This window comes from Meles meles, chromosome 19 (genome assembly GCF_922984935.1).
Source record: "Meles meles chromosome 19, mMelMel3.1 paternal haplotype, whole genome shotgun sequence".
NCBI lineage: Eukaryota > Metazoa > Chordata > Mammalia > Carnivora > Mustelidae > Meles > Meles meles.
The window spans coordinates 45217673-45234954 of record NC_060084.1 but is presented as its reverse complement, the minus strand read 5'-3'; the positions used below and the strand labels follow the sequence as shown (position 1 = coordinate 45234954).

The 17282-nt window shown below is 58.2% G+C and overlaps 3 protein-coding genes across 4 annotated transcripts; 2 read left to right on the top strand and 1 right to left on the bottom strand.

The window, feature by feature from the left end:
- Window positions 1–46: 46 nt before the first annotated feature.
- On the bottom strand, window positions 47–3083 carry MRPS12 (mitochondrial ribosomal protein S12). The gene is made up of 3 exons (XM_045989430.1): window positions 3019–3083; window positions 2641–2708; window positions 47–712 (listed from the first exon to the last, which is right to left on the bottom strand). The coding sequence occupies exons 2-3, from the start codon at window positions 2687–2689 to the stop codon at window positions 357–359; spliced, it is 405 nt and encodes a 134-aa protein (XP_045845386.1). The 5' UTR covers window positions 2690–2708; window positions 3019–3083; the 3' UTR covers window positions 47–356.
- Window positions 3084–3263: 180 nt separating this feature from the next.
- On the top strand, window positions 3264–13881 carry SARS2 (seryl-tRNA synthetase 2, mitochondrial). The gene is made up of 16 exons (XM_045986686.1): window positions 3264–3542; window positions 6546–6641; window positions 7993–8022; window positions 8564–8704; window positions 8784–8838; window positions 9303–9366; window positions 9572–9677; window positions 10237–10284; window positions 10495–10603; window positions 10910–10955; window positions 11041–11128; window positions 11211–11320; window positions 11872–11965; window positions 12054–12146; window positions 12268–12333; window positions 12420–13881. The coding sequence occupies exons 1-16, from the start codon at window positions 3276–3278 to the stop codon at window positions 12561–12563; spliced, it is 1557 nt and encodes a 518-aa protein (XP_045842642.1). The 5' UTR covers window positions 3264–3275; the 3' UTR covers window positions 12564–13881.
- A 432-nt stretch (window positions 13882–14313) lies between these two features.
- On the top strand, window positions 14314–17200 carry CCER2 (coiled-coil glutamate rich protein 2). 2 transcript variants are annotated; one of them, XM_045988580.1, is made up of 5 exons: window positions 14314–14896; window positions 15162–15202; window positions 15348–15435; window positions 15750–16282; window positions 16916–17200. In XM_045988580.1, the coding sequence occupies exons 1-5, from the start codon at window positions 14821–14823 to the stop codon at window positions 17003–17005; spliced, it is 828 nt and encodes a 275-aa protein (XP_045844536.1). In that variant the 5' UTR covers window positions 14314–14820; the 3' UTR covers window positions 17006–17200. The 2 variants fall into 2 exon arrangements, with proteins under 2 accessions (XP_045844536.1, XP_045844535.1); XM_045988579.1 differs by having other exon boundaries at window positions 15720–16282.
- The last annotated feature ends 82 nt before the right edge of the window (window positions 17201–17282 follow it).

Sequence of the window (17282 nt, the reverse complement as noted above, 5' to 3'; positions counted from 1 at the left end):
CCACACAGAGGACAAATACAGGAAGGGTCACACCACAACCAGGAGAGTAGGGGGGCAGTCTGTGTGTTTATTGCCACCCCTTCCCAGCAGATGGCAATATAGGGCCCTGTCCCAGCAGAAGTCCTTCGAGACACGCTCTACACACAGAAGACAAGGGTGTGGACAGAGGGGGACTTTTACTACTCCACCCAGAAGCCCTGTGGGCAAGCAGTGTTCCTGGTGAAAGAGGCAAAGGCAGGATTTGCACCCAGGACCAGGTACTTCCAGAGCTGGAAGAGCTTCCCAAGGATACCACAGGCACCCAGAGAGGAAGGTTCTGGTTCCGGGAGAAGCCCAGCCCGCCGCGGCCCTGCCAGTCACTTCTTCTTCTGCACATGGCCACAGTCATACTTGCCACGCACAACAGTGAGCTTCACGCCGGGCAGGTCCTGGGTGCGGCCGCCCTGCACCAACACGACATGGTGCTCCTGCAGGCTGTGGCCCTCCCCAGGGATGAAGCACACGGCCTCTCGGCCGGTGCTGAGCCGCACGCGGCAGCACTTGCGGTTAGCTGAGTTTGGTTTCTTGGGCTTTCGGATGAATGTGCGCAACACCACTCCCTTCAGCTGCGGCCGGCCGGCCGTGGGGCCTAGAGGTGGAGGTGGCCTCTTGGGAAGCCCTCGTCGGTGCATCTGGTTCAGGGTGGCCATGGGCCGGGTGGCCAGGGCTAGGCCTGGAGACACAGAACCGGGAGGGAGGCTGTTATCCCAGCAAATGGGTAAGAGTTCTAGGCACAGTTCCAAACACTTTCCCAGGATGTACTTGTTTCCTTCTGGGGTAGTCACAAATAAGAGTAGTAACACCTACGTGTCACGTTCTGTTTTAAACATTTAATGTGAATTAGCTCCTTTTATTCTGCAAGGAAGGCACTGACTTTAGTGCTTTTTGCAAACAATAATTAAAGCAAACAGATTCACACCACGTCATGGACTGGTCTATGCCCTGTACCTATGTGAACTCGCATCATCTCTACAGCAACCCAATGGGGTGTTCGGGGGAGGTGTCCCTCCTCTAACCCCCATGAGCAGATGATATCCCCCAAACTGTTATGGACTCTTTCCTCCCTCCTCCACTGCATCCCTTTGATCCTGTCCAGCCTCATCTACTGAGCCCTCCTCCTCTCTCCTATAGTCTGGTCCCCACATCCAGCCAGAGGGACCCTGTGGACACGGGGGGTCAGATCAGTACCCCGCTCCCCTGCTCAGAGCCCTCTCTCCTGGGGTGCCATCTGACTTCAGGGAAAAGCCAAAGTCCTTTCCGTGGCCCATGAGGCCCCAGGTGCTCTGCCCCCATCACTTCCCTGACCTCCTCTCCCTACTTGCCCCCTTGCTCATCGTGCTCCAGCTGGTGTCCCCAGACACACCAACAGAAAGGGGACCAGTGTGGCTGCAGTGGAGTAAGAAGGACAGTTCAGGGAGGGAATATATTTCCAAGGCAGACTGACAGGATTTGCTCACAGATAGGATGTTAAGAAGGTGCCACCATACCCGGTTTCTCTTGAGTAAACATTTACCGAGTACCTACCATCTTGGCCCCAATAATGGAGGCACAACGGTGACAGAGATGGCCCTGGACATACCCTATTGGAGCTCCCAATTCAAGGCTCTAGGTTCATCCCTTTCCTGTCACTAGCACAGACGTGCTTTTACATCCAAACTTTACACTCCCTCCCTATCCAGGGTGGGTCCTGGCTCCACTATCCATTTCGTGTTACCTTACATGTCAAGTTACAGCAGAATCCTCAAAGGGGTGAGACATTGCTAGAAGCCTCTTCCTAGTGGTATGCCCTTGAGCAAGACTGCCTCAGTGTCTCAGGGTCCTCACCGCGTCACAGGCACCAGAGTCACACCTCCCCCTTGAGTATGGTGTACTAGAGGTTACGGTGAGAGATGCGTGTCAAGCTAGCCCAGAATTCCCTGGCAGAGCGCAAGCCTGTCACGGGATCCTTAGTGAGTGGCAACCAGAAAGTGCTTAATAAAAGTCTGCAGAGTGGGGCACCTGGGTGGCTCGGTGGGCTAAAGCCTCTGCCTTCAGCTCAGGTCATGATCCCAGGGTCCTGGGATCGAGTCCTGCATCGAGCTCACTGCTCGGCTGGGAGCCTGCTTCCTCCTCTGTCTCTTGTCTCTGTCTCTCTCTGCCTACTTGTGATCTCTGTCAAATAAATAAATAAAATCTTTAAAAAAAAAAAAAAGTCTGCAGAGTGAGTGACTGAGATACTTCGCAAAGGGCCTGGCCATGAGAAGCATGTAATGTCTGCAGAGCCCATAAGGACAAATAAAGCATCCCTCTCCTTGCCTGGCACACGCTAAGATCAACCCTTTGCTTGGATGTCTCACCCACGGGAGATTATTTAAGTATTTGCTGAAGAAATCAGGAACTGACCCAACTCCCGGTACCCACCTGATGATGCATAGTCACCCCCAAGGCAACGACTTCCCACCTCTTGCCCTTGCCGCCGGAGCTCCGCTAAAACCCACCGTGCATCCGTGCCTCCCAAACTTAAAACCCCGATTCCCTCCAGGGCTGCGGCAGAGGCACACAAGTCCCAGCTGGGATAACCCTCGTTCAGCGGTGTCTCTGCAGCTCAAGTCCCCAACTTACCATAATTCAGGGACGTGTTGAGGCCACGGAGAAGACCGGACCAGAACATCCCGCCGCCTGAAGGGTCCCTGTGTTAGGGGATGAGAGAATCAGGAAGGAAAAGGGAAAAATGGCCTGAGCGGGGAAGGGCCCCAATTCTCCCCATCCCGTCCTCAGAGCCTGCGGATTAAGTCCAAGGAATTTCCTCTGACAGTCTGACTACAATACTTCACGCTGCGGACAGAAATTCTCTCCGTAAATTTAGTTTCGCTCTGAGTAGGCTCTCGGGCACCTAGCAACCTCCCTCCCCCACCCCCGGCATACAGGAGGAGAAAAGAAACTGAGGAGAGGGCCAGGGAGATTTGGGGAACCCGAGGATTTCCTATCAACTTCACCGACCCTAGCAGGGTCCGCAGACACGCTGAACCGGCTTCAAGTCACTTCCGGAGGTCATCCCGGCAGGGATTGGCTGGATCTGCCTCTCGTGCACTGAAGGGGCGGGACGCAAACAACGATTGGTCAAAGATAGAGTCAATCTCGGTCAATTTTTCTAGTCGGACTGTGTTTCAGGCACGAGAGGCGCGGCTGCTTTGCAATTGGTCTAAACGCGGAGTGGGCGGGACGAAGGGTGCGTGACTCCTTGTCCCCCGTCCAAGATGGCTGCGTCCATGGCGCGGCGTTTGGGGTCTTTGGTGGCTGGTCGGGGTCTTCGGCCCCGGAGAGGCTGCGTCTGCAGCCATAACCCAAGGAGAACTTTTGCCACGGAGAGACGAGACCGGAACCTTCTGTACGAGCACGCGCGCGAGGGCTACAGTGCGCTCCCTCAGCTGGACATGGAGTCGCTGTGCGCATGCCCGGAAGAGGCTGCGCGCGCCCTGCAGCTCCGCAAGGGGGAGCTACGGCCAGAAGACCTGCCGGCGATCGTGAGTGCGCTTGCGTGGGCCATTGGCTGCGGAGCCAACTGGGCTTGCAAGATACTTTCCAGCAGGGGGCGAACCTATTATGGGAATTTTAGTTCCTTCCCCAGTTTAGCTAACATGTGCTTGGCACGCATACGGGTGCCAGTTATCCACGGAGTGCTAGGGCCCTACTATCTGCACACCCATTATGCGTTCCATAAAGCGTACTGAGTACCTGCTCTACGCTTAGGAACTTACTCCAACCTCATGCCAGTCTTAAGACGACAAAAGAAAATGGGGGGAGGGGGAAGAAACTAGGGGATAGGGAGGTGAGTCAGATGAGGGCGGAGGGGTTTGGCTTTGGAAGAGTAAGAGATCGAGTCCTGCCGCTGCCCGACAAGTAGCAGGCCGTTAAATAGGGTTCTCGAATGAATGAATGGTTCTACTGAACGGTTATTTAAGGAGCAGCTACTATGTCCCAGGTGTTGAGAATAAGTTGGTAAATAATTAGGGACCGAGAACCAGAGTCACCATATTGCTAGACCTTGTTGGGGTGCTGAGGCTGGTCTGTTCTAAGTACTGTGTCCATACATGCCTTGTTTCAGTTCACAACCATGGTGTGACGTGGGTGCCCCCATTTCATCAGAGGAAAAACTAAGGCTCAGAAAAATTAAGGGTGGTGACTGGGCACCTGGGTGCCTCACTCCTTAAGCGTGTGCCTTCAGCTCAGGTCATGATCACAGGCTCCTGGAATCAAGCCCCGCATCGGGCTCCCTGCTCAGTGGGAGGCCGCCTTCTCCCTCTCCCACTCCCCCTGCTTGTGTTCCCTCTCTTGCTCTCTCTGTCAAATAAATTAATTAATTAAAAATAAAAATAATAAAAGAAAAGAAGGGCGGTGGTTCCTCAAAAAATTAAACATGGAATTACCATATGATCGGCCGTCCCACTTCCGGGTACATACCCCCAAAGAATCGAAAGCAGGGACTTGAACAGATATTTGAATACCCGCATTCGTAGCAGCATTACTTACAGTAGCCAAAAGGTGGAAGGAACCCGAGTGCCCATGGATGGGTGAATAGATAAACAAAATGTTTATCTACTTCGTGGGACACGGTGGGATACGATTCAGCCTTGAAAAGGGAAGGAAATTGTGACACAGCCTACAACATGAATGGACCTTGAGGACCTTATGTCAAGTGACATCACAAAAGGACAGAACTGTATGATTCCATTCATACAAGGTACCTAGAGTAGTCAGATTCATAGAGACAGAAAATAGAAGAGTGGTTGCCAGGAGCTAGGAATGGGAGGATACTGTTTAATGGATGTACAGTTTCTGTTTGGAAAGATAAAGTTCTGGTGGTGGACAGTGGGGAAGGCTGCATGACTGTGTAAAGGTACTTAATGCCACTGAACTATACACTTTAAAATAGTTAAAATGGCAAATTTTATGCATAGTTTACCATAGCCTTTTATACATAAATATTTTTTTTCTAAGATTTTATTTATTTGACAGACAGAGATCACAGGTAGGCAGAGAGAGAGAGGAGGAAGCAGGCTCCCCGCTGAGCAGAAAGCCCAATGCGGGGCTCGATCCCAGGACCCTGAGATCATGACCTGAGCCAAAGGCAGAGGCTTTAACCCATTGAGCCACCCAGGCACCCCGCCTTTTACACATTTTTTTTAAATATTTTATTTCTTCATTAGAGAGAGAGAGAGCACAAATTGGGGGAGGGGAAGAGGGAGAGGAAGAAGCAGAATCTTCGATGAGCCAGAGCCTGAACAGGGCTGGATCCCAGGACCCCAAGAACATGACCTGAGCCAAAGTCAGACGTTTAACGGACTGAGCCACCCAGGTGTCTCTATCCCCATCTTTTAAAGAGCTGGTTTAAAGATCCTAAATTATTTATAACCTGCTAATGGATCACATCCCAAAGCTTGAAAAACACATCTTTAGGGCATGAAGTGTGAAGAGGAATATGGCAGGTGGCTTTCTGGGCAGTAACAAGGCATGTGAATTGTTCTAGGAGCCCTGAGGAGCTGTGGGTGCTCTCAGGTGGGAGAGGGCTTGTGTCAGAACTCTGGCTGCAGGAGGAGAGCCTGCAGGCTGGGAGGCTGGCACAGGGGTCCTTGCAGTAGAGGACAGGCTCTGGATGGGGGCAGGAGTTGGGGGATGGGAGGAGGACAGACCTGACGGATGTTCCTGGGACGGAAGGGTCTGGGTAGCATCCAGTAGGGGGCTCAGAGCTCTGGGCTGCGGGATGGGAGTTTGTGGGACTGTGCCTGAGGATGCCTGTCCTCGAGTCACTCCTGAGCATGAAGTGTCCAGAAGACATCCAGGGAGAGTCAGTCACCTTGTGGCCTGCCCTCCGCTTCCTGTTTCCAGCCCCTGGGAGGAAGGATGGCGTCATTTGTGCCATTTGGTCAAAGGGAGAACTGGAGCCAGGGAGGTGAGGGGGTTTGCCCGGGAATGTGGGCTCACAGAGGGACCGCACAGCAGTAGGGGTCCCCATGAAGGAGAGCTGAGCCTGCCGTTTCGGGGGACAGGCTTGGCGCAGCAGCCCCTTAGGACAGTGGCTGTCACTGTCTTCTGCAAGACTCCGAGGTGAGCACTGGCAGGGTCCCTGCCCCTTGGCACCTGGGTCCCCTCACCTTCTCGCTCCGCATCCCTGAGGATGTTGTCCGGTTTGACTCTCCTCAGAGTCCGTCATCCAGGCCAAGGGGAGTGAGAGACAGAAAGTCCGACATGGGGCTTATCTCTAAGGAGACGACCCAGAGTCCCACTGCCACTTCTGCTCCTGTCCACTGCTTGAACTTGGACACAGGAGCACACGCAGCTGTGAGGGAGGCTGGGAGATGCCTCTTCATTCTGGGCAGCCATGGGCTTTATGTCAGGGAGCTCTTGTGCGGGAAGGAGAGAGGGGGGACTGGCCGCTGGGGCCCAGGTAGCCAGAGGCCGAGGCTCCAGTGAGAAGGAGCAGGAGACGGTGGCTACTTCACGCTGTCCCCTCCTGTGTCCACCCCCAGATCGCCACCTGGCAGGAGCTGAGGCAGCTGCGGGAGCAGATCCGGAGTCTGGAGGAGGAGAAGGGGGCTGTGGCTGAGGCAGTCCGGGCGCTTCTGGTGAGCACAGCGTCCTGTGTGGGTGGAGCTTCATGTGTTGATTCTACCTGTTTCCCCTCTCAGTCCACGGCGGCTGGTGTACCACCCGCATCTCTTTGCATGACTCTGTCCGAGGCAGAAAACAGGACTTCTGGGGCTCACCTGCCCTTTCTCCAGAGCAGAGAGACCTTTCCTGAAGCCCCCAGCAGAGTCCCCTCATGCCTCCTGGGCCCAGACACCCCATGCCCACACCCGTCATCAGCAGGAGAGACAGAATTACTGTAGCAGGCGTAGGGCTCCTGGAGAAGCAGCCCCCAGCTCAGCCCACGTTCCCAGACCCACAGGCCGCCCAGGGAGGGGGAACTGAGTCAGGTGTCTGCGGGCAGGGAGGAAGGAGAGCAAACAGTCGTGGGTTAGACAGCTGATAGCACCTGCCGCAGGAGGCGGGAAGGTGACCATGAAGTCAACAGCAAACATTTACATAGCCGTCAGTGTGGACCAGGCACTCTTCTGGGTGCAGCCCTCACAACGCATGAGACGGGAACAGTCCAAACCCAACTTACCGGGGCCTCAGGAGGTTAAAAATGTGCCTCAGCGTCACAGCCAGAAAGTGGGGGAGGCAGGATTCACACCCAGGCCCGCAGGCTGCTTTCCACCCCTCTAGTTGCGAGACTAGCTACATCTCTCCACGACCCCAGTACAGAGTGCCAGGCACCGGGCTATGTGCGTCCCAGGTGGGCAGCCAGTGCAGACGACAAAAGTGATCACAGTTAATGTTCAGCAAGTGCTAACCCTTCTTCTCAGGGAAGCCATGTGCCAGCCCTGCTGGGGAGCTCCTATGAGCCCATTTCCCAGATGGGAATACTGAGGCTTGGAGAAGGGATGGGATATGCCCAAGGACATGCAGCTCGGAGGCACCCCACGTTCAGACCCGGGTCTGCCTGCTTCCCGTCTGCCGCTCCAGATCATAGAAGGTCACAAGTCCACAGACTTTACCTGTCCAAGTCACAGTTTTGTCATTTACGAAACGGGGAGCACAGCGAGGCCCACTTCACGGAGTAGGTTATGGAGAAACAGGACGGTGTGAGAGCCCTCTGCGGAGATAGGTGTGAGGTAGCTCTCAGTGGAAGGTGCAGGTGTGATTACTGTCCATTATCTTGCCTCCTTCCGGCTTTACTGAGAGAGAAACTGAGGCACAGAGTGGTGGAAGGTCTGTCCGGCCAGGCACCTGCAAAGCAAGGAATTCAGAACCCCTTCCCCACCCCCCACCCCACATCCCCGGCCCTGTTTGACCTTTCATCCCTCCATTTTTCCCTCTTTCCCAGCCCCAACTTCAGGAACCTAATCACCCTCTCCATCTCTCTTCTACCAGGTAAACCAGGACGACGGTCAGGTGCAGCAGGTAGTACACGGGAGTCATGTCCCGTCCCTGGTGGGAGTGGGCAAGGGCCGCGTGAGTTCTGATTCCTGCCATGTGACTGGAGACAACACACAGGAGTATTGATCCAAGTGAATCTGCTGATTCACGAGACGAAAGACCGGCTCCGGGTCCTGGCTCCATATTTGGCTCTGCTTCCCTCTCATTCCCAGACTAACCTTCTCCCCTTAGAGAAAGGGGAGCCAGGGTGGGGCACAAAGAGGACCCCTTCCCTGAGAGCTTCACCCATAGTCCTGGGGCGTGGGTCATGTGCCTGTCTTTGAGCCAGTCACTGTGGCCAAGGCCGTGGAATGTTCTGGAAGGCTAGGCCTGAGTCATGACCCTCTGGACAGGCCACGTGGTGGTGAGGTGAAGGGAGGGAATTTCCCGAAAGGAAATTCAGGATGTCAGGCCAAAAGGACAGTGAGTGTCCTCCACAGAGGTTCTGCCAGCAAGGCTCACGGTCAGACTGGTTCGAGGGACCCCTGCCCTTTCCTGGGCCAATCCCACCCGCCCCTGTCCCCAGGATCCCCAGTATCAGAGCCTGCGGGCACGAGGCCGGGAGATCCGCAAGCTGCTCATGGTCCTGTACCCCAAGGAGACCCAGCTTGAAGAGGATTTCTTCCTGCAGGCGCTGAGGCTGCCCAACTGGACCCACCCGGACGTGGTGAGCATGTGCTGGGTGCTCAGGGGGCCTGGGAGCCCTTGAGATCACCTCCCCTGTGACTCCTGCTGTGTCTCTGCAGCCCGTCGGGGATGAGAGCCAGGCCCGAGTGCTCCACGTGGTCGGAGACAAGCCAGGTGGGGCACCTCACCAGCCCCGGGGACCCCAGTCTAGGGTGGGGTCCCCCAGGTCTGGGATGCAGCTGGGGCCTGTAGAGGTCCTGTGTGCCCCTGCTCCGGCCTCCCGTCCTGTCTCTGTGTCCATGGCAGTCTGTCCCTGCCCCGTATTGGCCCCTGATTCCCTTGGGTTTTCCTCCCCAACTCCTGTCTGGCTCTGGCTCTCTGCCCCCCTCCCTCTTCCTCGCTTCTTCCTAATATTTTCTTCCCTTTGCCCTCTCTCTCCTTTTCCACCTCTGCTTCCTGTGTTTCTCCATTACTCTCGCCCTTTGCTAGTCCCGTCTCTGCTGCCACCCCCTTCCCTTTCTCTCCCTGCCAGTCTGTCTTTCTGCCGCTCATTCCTGCCGTCTTTCTGATCGTCTCTCTATCCCTGTTCCATGTCTCTCCCCGCAACCCTTACCCCACCGCTTTCCATCCCGATCCAGCTTTCTCCTTCCAACCCCGGGGCCACCTGGAAATCGCGGAGAAACTCGACATCATCCGTCAGAAGTGAGTCCCGCCCGCCCCTCCAGCCGCCCCCCACCCCCCAGCAGCTGGCTTAACACTGTGTCCGGGGCCTCACTTCGCATGAATGTTTGATGCCCAGTCCCCCGCCTGGCAGCTGGCCTCTGCCCTGTGGGTGCAGAAGAACTCCCCTCGTCCCCCACCAGCCCCAGCCCACACGCACCCGCCTGTCTGCCCATCTGTCTCCCAGGCGCCTGTCCCACGTATCCGGCCACCGCTCCTACTACCTCCGAGGGGCTGGAGCCCTCCTGCAGCACGGCCTAGTTAACTTCACACTCAACAAGCTCATCCAGCGGGTATGGGCCGGGATGGGAGGGCTGCCTGGAGGGGGTGCCATTGTTACCCCCACTTCAGAGATGGAGAAATTAAGGCTTGGAGAGGGCGTAACTAGCCCAGAATCTCGTGGTTGCTGCCTGGGGCTGGCCCTAGAGCCTGCGTTCACCACCTCACCGCCTGCCTGTAGCATAAAGGGGGTGTCGGGGAAATGTGGTGTTGCTGAACCAGGAGGGGTTGGCAGGGGCTGGAGGCATGGGGTGTGGCGGCGGTGCACTGGGGCACTGGGGAGCCACAGAAAGCTGTCACTACACCTCCCGCTACCCTGTGTGGGCTGAACTGAGCGAGGAAACTGTGAAGCTCCAGCAGAGAGGGCCCAGTGACAGGGACACCAGGGTCCCGGAACCAGCGCCAAGCCCACTGCTCAGGCCTTCCTCAGTTTCCTCGGAGGCTTGGGCTGGGCTTTGGAAGGATAGGCGGGAGCCACTGGCCCACTCTGCAGTGCCGCTTCTTCCAGTCTGAGCTTAGGCCCAGGTGGGGGTCCTGGCCGTGCCCCTCACCCCACCCCCTTCCTCTTCACAGGGCTTCACTCCCATGACGGTGCCAGACCTTCTCCGAGGAGCTGTGTTTGTGAGTGCTCCCCACGCTCAGCTGTGTGCCCTGTTCTGGGGCCCATCTCCCCTGCAGAGGCCGCCCTGGGACTGGGTTGAGGATGTCAGGCCGGAACAGGGAGGCCAGGGCAATTCCAGAAGCTTCCTGGGGAGGAGTGGGGGTTGTGACTGCAAAATGGAGCTGGAGGTCCTCTGTCCTCTGATCTCTGTGGCTTGGCCTCTTCCCCAGGAAGGCTGTGGGATGACACCAAATGCCAACCCGTCCCAGATTTACAACATCGACCCCTCCCGCTTTGAAGACCTCAACCTGGCTGGGACAGCAGAGGTGGGACTGGCTGGTAAGCACCTGCCAGGAGGCAACAACAGGGGTGAGGTTACATGCAGCATCCTCAGAGCAACAGGGATTGTAGGGGGACACCAAGGAGCACCCTAGGGGTCACGGCTGTCTGCTGAGGATGTCTCAGTAACCCCTGGCTCAGCATGTACAGTTGTGTAGGTTGTTGACTGTACAACAGCGCAGTGAGGATGTGCCCCGCCACGAGGTTGTGTCCGCCAGAGAGGACCCCTTTTCTCATTCTCACAGAGGTTTCCTTTGGATGAGCGGTTGCCCCTGGCTGACCCATCATGTTCCCCTTTCCTCCCAGGCTACTTCATGGACCACTCCGTGGCCTTCAGGGACCTGCCCATCAGGTGATACTCAGTTCCTTTAGATCTTGTCCCCACCCTTGACATTCCCTCTCTCCTCCCTGACTACACCTCCCCTGCTCCCCCCCAGGATGGTTTGTTCTAGTACCTGCTACCGGGCCGAGACAGACACAGGGAAGGAGCCACGGGGACTGTATCGAGTACACCACTTCGTCAAGGTTGGTGTGGCCAGGACCAGGGAGGAGGGCCACTCCAGGGACCCCAGGCCTCCTGACTCCTGTGCCCGCTGCGCTGCCCTAGGTGGAGATGTTTGGGGTGACAGGCCCCGGGCTGGAGCAGAGCTCGCGGCTGCTGGAGGAGTTCCTGTCCCTGCAGATGGAGATCCTGACGGAGCTGGGCCTGCACTTCCGGTGCGGGGCAGGGTGGAGGCACGGGAGGAGGGAGGGGCTGGCTAGGTGCTCCCTGATCATGAACAGCCTCACTTCACCCCTCCCCTTGCCCCTTTTCCCCATGTCAGGAATATGTACAGGGTCTGTCCATCTGTAAAATCCTGTGTAGGACCATGGGACAAGGCCAGCGGCCTGAGCCAGCATGGGGCACCCCATTGTGGGGGCCCAGGCCCCTTCCCTTGCGTGGCTCCCCTCCTACGTGCTACCCCACCTGCAGCCCCTCCATGCGGCTCCTCAGCACCCCAGGCAGAGTGGAGATGGGGGCTCAGCCCTTCCCGTTCAGGCAGGACCTGCAGGCAGCCCCACGCCACCCCCACCCCAGCCGTCACAGTCTTCCAGAGAGGCCTGGGGATGTGGGCTTTTGGCCTGGGGACCCGCTATAATCCCAGTAGCCCTTGCCTTCTCCTTCCCGCCCTTCTCTCCATCCACTTCTCTTCCGCCACACCTCCCACCTCCTTGTGCCTCCACCTCTCACCTGCTGACCTTCACCGTGACCTTCTCTTCCGCCGCAGCGTCCTGGACATGCCGACCCAGGAACTGGGCCTTCCCGCCTACCGCAAGTTCGATATTGAGGCCTGGATGCCAGGCCGTGGCCGCTTTGGTGAGGTGAGCCCCCAGTGCAGTAGGGACGGAGGGGACAGGATCCCCCCGACTTCCAGCTGGTCCCCTCAGCCCACCCCACGCCCTCGCCCAGGTCACCAGCGCATCCAACTGCACGGACTTCCAGAGCCGCCGGCTTCACATCATGTTCCAGGAGGAAGCCGGGGAGCTGCAGTTCGCCCACACGGTGAGCATCTGCACCCCCTCCCGCTCTCCCCAGAGCCTCTGCCCTCCTACCGACGTGCCACCTCAGCCTCTCCCGGGCCAGCGGAGGCCATCAGGTGGACACGGGCATGCCTCTCTCCCAGGTGAACGCCACGGCCTGCGCCGTCCCCCGCCTCCTCATCGCCCTCCTGGAGAGCAATCAGCAAGAGGTGAGGGCTGGAAGCATCGCACTGGAGGAGGCAGAGGGTGGAGGGCTGGGGCCATGGCAGCAATCTGTGGCCCGCTCTGTCCCCAGGATGGCTCCGTCCTCGTGCCCCCTGCCCTCCAGCCCTACCTTGGCACCGAGCGGATCACTGCCCCCGCCCACGTACCTCTCCAGTACATCGGCCCCAACCAGCCCCAGAAGCCCAGGCGCCTGAGCCGGCCTGTTTCGAGCTGAGAAGTCATCCTCGTCTGTCCGCACGGCTGTGGCTGCTTCCTGGAGCTCAGGGGACTCTGGAAGCCTGGGACCTGTTTTCCTGAGCACATCCTGACATCTGCATTCTCTGTGTCAGCTCTGTGCCTGGGCCCCTTCCTTACTCCCCTACTTCTCCAGAATCAGCCAGTGACCCCGTCGCCACTGACGGTCCCAACGTGCACCAGAAAGCAGGGCATCCAGGGACTTGAAGGTTGTAGGGATGGGGGGAGGAGAGGCAGCCTCCAACCTTTTCTCCTTCCCTCCGTCAGGACTTGCAGAAGTCCCCAATAAATGGTCAAAACCAACACCTTTGTGGATCTCTGAGCAAGGGGTTAGACCCCCCGGCCACCTCACCGGGCGTGCCGGGCAGCTGGGCAGAGGTGCTAACCCTTCACGGGGTCGTGGCTGGAGGGACCATGGCCAGGAGTGGCCCGCAACCTCCCGAGCACATGGAGGGCAACCTGGGAGCCAAGCCTGGTTCCAAGCCAGAACCAAGAGGATGCTGAGTCCTCTCCCCTTGCTCTAGGACAAGGGACACCTCGCCTTCACCTCCACCTCTCGCAGCAGGGAGGGGTCCAGGAGACGGCACAGCCTCAGCGAAGCCAGCACTCATTCTGCCCTTTGCAATACACGGTACCATCTTCCCAGCTCCTCTTGCCACAGCCTGTCCAGTGACCCTCAACTCTCACGCCGTCAGTCCTTCCTTCAGCAGACCCCAGCCACTCCTTCAGAATATCTCTAGAAGCCTCCAGGGGCCCTTACTTTCTCCTTCCTGCTCCGTCCCTGGTCCTGTCCACCATGACTGACCAGCCTCTTCACTGCCTGCTGCTGCCTGGGCCCCACACGAAGCCAGAGCAACACTGTGGACCCCCTTATCGGGTCACATCCCTCCTTTGCTTGGAGCCCTCCTGTTGCTCCCTCTCACTTAGGGAAAGGTCAGAGCGGTCCCCGGGATCCGCAAAGCACCCCGCCCCATTATCTGCCTTCTGCCTTCCTCCTCAACCTACCTCTTGTCATGCTCTAGGTCTGGCTGTTCAAACTCTGCAGACTCGGTCTTGACTCAGACCTTTGACCTTGCCGGTCCCTTCCCTGGCTACTCTTTCCCTCCAGCTAGCATGGCTGCCTCCATTTTATCACTCCGGCCTTCGCCCAGATAATCCTCTTCCGAGAGGACTCCCTGACCAGCTGGAGTAAAAGCCCCTAGCACTCTTGTGATGCGGGAGTCTGTGGTCATTTCCTCCTTCCTGGCACCTATGTCAGTGTTGCATGTGTCCCTTCTCAAAGCTCTGCGCCAAGAGCACAGGGAAGTTTGCCAGCGTGTCCCCTGCTGAAGCCCCAGCCATCTTATAGAGCCTGGGAATCCAGCAGGGGGGCACCTGGGTGGCTCAGTGGGTTAAAGCCTCTGCCTTTCGCTCGGGTCGTGATCCCGGGGTCCTGGGATCGAGCCCCACATCGGGCTCTCTGCTTGGCGGGGAGCCTGCTTCCTCCTGTCTCTGCCTGCTTCTCTGCCTACTTGTACTCTCTGTCTGTCAAATAAAGAAAGAAAGAAAGAAAGAAAGAAAGAAAGAAAGAAAGAAAGAAAGAAAGAAAGAAAGAAAGAAAAAAAAAAAAATTCCCAGACGGAAGGGGCTGGGACCTGTGTAGCTCCCAGTGCCTGGCACTGTCTAAATGACCATGTGTATTGCTCGCCTACTGCCATGCCCTCCCTGTGGAGTCGCTGGCCCCATTTCTCAAAGGATGGAACCGACCCTAGAGTCGGCAAAACCCTCAGCAGTTTTCCCCGGGCCTGCACAGCTGGTAGTGGTGAAGCTGGGATTCAGGCAGAGCCCAGCTACAATCTTTGGGGAAATAGGTTTAGGAGACCCAAATTTCGAGATGCAGGAAATGCCCAAGGAAAAGGTTGCCTGAGGTCTATCTGCAAGTGGCTGCTGCTGGATTCGAACCCTGATCGGCCTCCCAGCACAGCGTTAAGCTCAACAGACTGTCTGAGGGACGCACCTTCCCTCCGTGTAGGTGCTCAGGGGCCATTAGCTGGAGGGGAGCAGGTGCAGGACGTGGGTCCCCATGAATAATTGAGGATCTCGGGCAGGTGGCCGCCCCACAACTGTCACCTGGCCGCAGGCAGGGAAGGGGCAGTGGTGATGTCACTTCCTCCCCTGCGGGGCCAGAGCCACGGGTTATAAGCGGCTGCCACACCATCCGGTGCAGCCGCTGAGCACCCTGGTCAGGACGCCCCACCATGCAGCCCCGCGGGCCCGCCTTTGTGCTGCTGTTGCTGCCGCTGCCTGGGCTGTTGGCGCTGCTGCTGGGGGCAGGTGAGTGCCAGAAACTAAACAGGGGACTTTCTCGGCCAGCTCAGGGACCAGGGACTCGAGGGACCGGGGGCGGGAATGGTGCACCCAGTGGGGTCGGACTAGAGACTTTGCTGGCTGAGCTGTCCAGGTGGGGGTGGTACACCGGGTAGGTAGGCTGGGGGAGGGGACAGGTGAGTAACAGGATGCATTTGAACTTGGAATCAGCACCAAGGAGAGCATGGGGTGGGGGCGGTCCGAGCCCAGCACCCATCTCCTTCCTCCACAGCCACTGCTGCTCCCTTGGCACCAAGACCCTCCAAGGAAGAGGTGAGGAGTGCAGACCCCTTGCCCTGCCTCATCTTCCCCACACTCTGGCCCTCTGACCAGCCTGCATGATCATCTCTCCACACCCCCAACTGTTCTCATTCCCCCATCTGCCCTGCCCTCAACCTCCCCTCTGTCCCTCCACCAGCTGACTCGCTGTCTGGCCGAGGTGGTCACAGAAGTACTGACGCTGGGCCAGGCCCAGAGAAGTCCCTGCACAGCTCTCCTCCACAAAGGTAAGCAGGCCCCAGTTCCTCCTGGGAGCCCCCACCCCACCCTGGGTTTTGGTCAGGGCTTCCTGGAGGACGGGGTGTCTCCTCCAGGCCCCCTTGCCCGGGTTGGCACAGCACTGCGCAGTGTCCACCTGGCCTCCGGCTCCACCCCTGGGGTTCCCTGCAGAGGTGTGGGATGGGGGCACAGAATGTACCCTGGACCTGACCCTCCTCTCCCAGTTTTGGGCAGCGACCCCGTGGGACCTCGGGCGCACCCCAGAACTCCAGGTCTGTTTCCCGATTTGCAGCACAGAGAGCGTCCTCTCTCTTTCCGCCAGAAATGTGTCAGACAGAGCCTTATGGCTGTGTGTCCGCCAAAGAGAAAGGCCTACTGCTTGGGGATTTCAAGAAGCAAGAGGCTGGGAAGACGAGGTCCAGCCAGGAAGTGAGGGAAGAGGAAGAGGAGGCAGCGGAGAGGGCCCACAAGTCTGAGGTGCGGGAACAGACCATCCACGAGCAGCTCCACAGCCGGCTCCGCCAGGAGGAGAACGAGGAGGAGGAGAAGCTGGAGGAGGAGGAAAAAAGGAAGAAGAGGGGGCCCATGGAATCCTTCGAAGGCCTGTGGAGGCATCGCCTAGAGGGCAGAGGGGGCCCCCAGAAGCGAGTGGCAGAGCAGGCCAGTGACGAGGAGACAACACAGTTTGAGGCGGAGGAGAAGGGCCTGCAGGTGCTAGGCGAGGGCGGCGGCCTGTGGCAGGGAGCCGAGGGGGGCGGAGGAGAGGGGCACGAGGACTCGCCGCACCGCCACCACCCCCACCAGCCAGAAGCTGAGCCCAAGCAGGAGGAGAAGGAAGAGGCTTCAGAGAGAGAGGTGAGTGGAGGAGGCGATGGGCCGGCGGGGTGGTCCGGACGGTCAGGGGATTCCGGCCAAACACGTACCCGTGTTGAGCCATAAATAGCCAATATCCACCACAAACGGAGCCTAGTGACGGGGACTGAGAGCAGGAAAGGCAGCAACAGCCAGGCAAGGTCACGGCCGGACCAAGATGGTCAAGATGACTGAGATGACAGTGACCGAGATGGCCGTGAGCGCGGCGAAGCGAGTCTGGCAAGCAGTGTGGCCACGTGGAAAGTGGCTGCCATGCTTGGTCCAGCGGACTGGGGACGGACGCCACTGCTGAGTCACGGAAAGTAGGCTGTCCCCACGACTGATGGCAGTAGCCACAATGGCCAGCACCTCAAAAAGGGGTCCTGGCCTCCAAGCCTTGCACCTTTACTGGTCCTCTCTGCTGCCGTGGGCGAGGCAGTCAACACGGACCGCGCAGCCGGTCACATCGGCCATCCCGCTCTGGCCCCCATCAAGGTCCATGGGGACCAGGGTGACCCCTGCTGGCTGCTGTTGTGCAAAGTGACACAGGCCACATTCACGGGTGACTCTTGGGGTGGCCCGCCCTTGAAGGTGGCTGCTGATCAACCCCTTTCTGACCCCCCACCCCTACCCCAGGAGCACGACATGGAGCGGCTGGAGCACGTGAGAAAGGAGCTGAAGAAGGCAACTGAGATTCTGGGGGAGGAGATCAGGAGGGAGGGATGACTCCTGACATGCCCTATGGCCTAGGACCATGGACCCCCAAAGCTCACCTCAGAGCCCACTCTGTCCCCTGGCCTGCAGGCATGGGGGAAGGGTGGGCTATGCGACCGGGCCCAGGGCCTGAACCTGAGTTGGGCAGAGGATCTGGGCTCACTGACTCAGGACACACCTGGCCCCCCCGTGTCACCCCCTCCAACCCCTCCGTGTGAATAAAGCACAAAGAAAACCACTGAGGCTTGTGTGGTGCTTGATTTTGGACAGACGGACCCTGGAATAAACT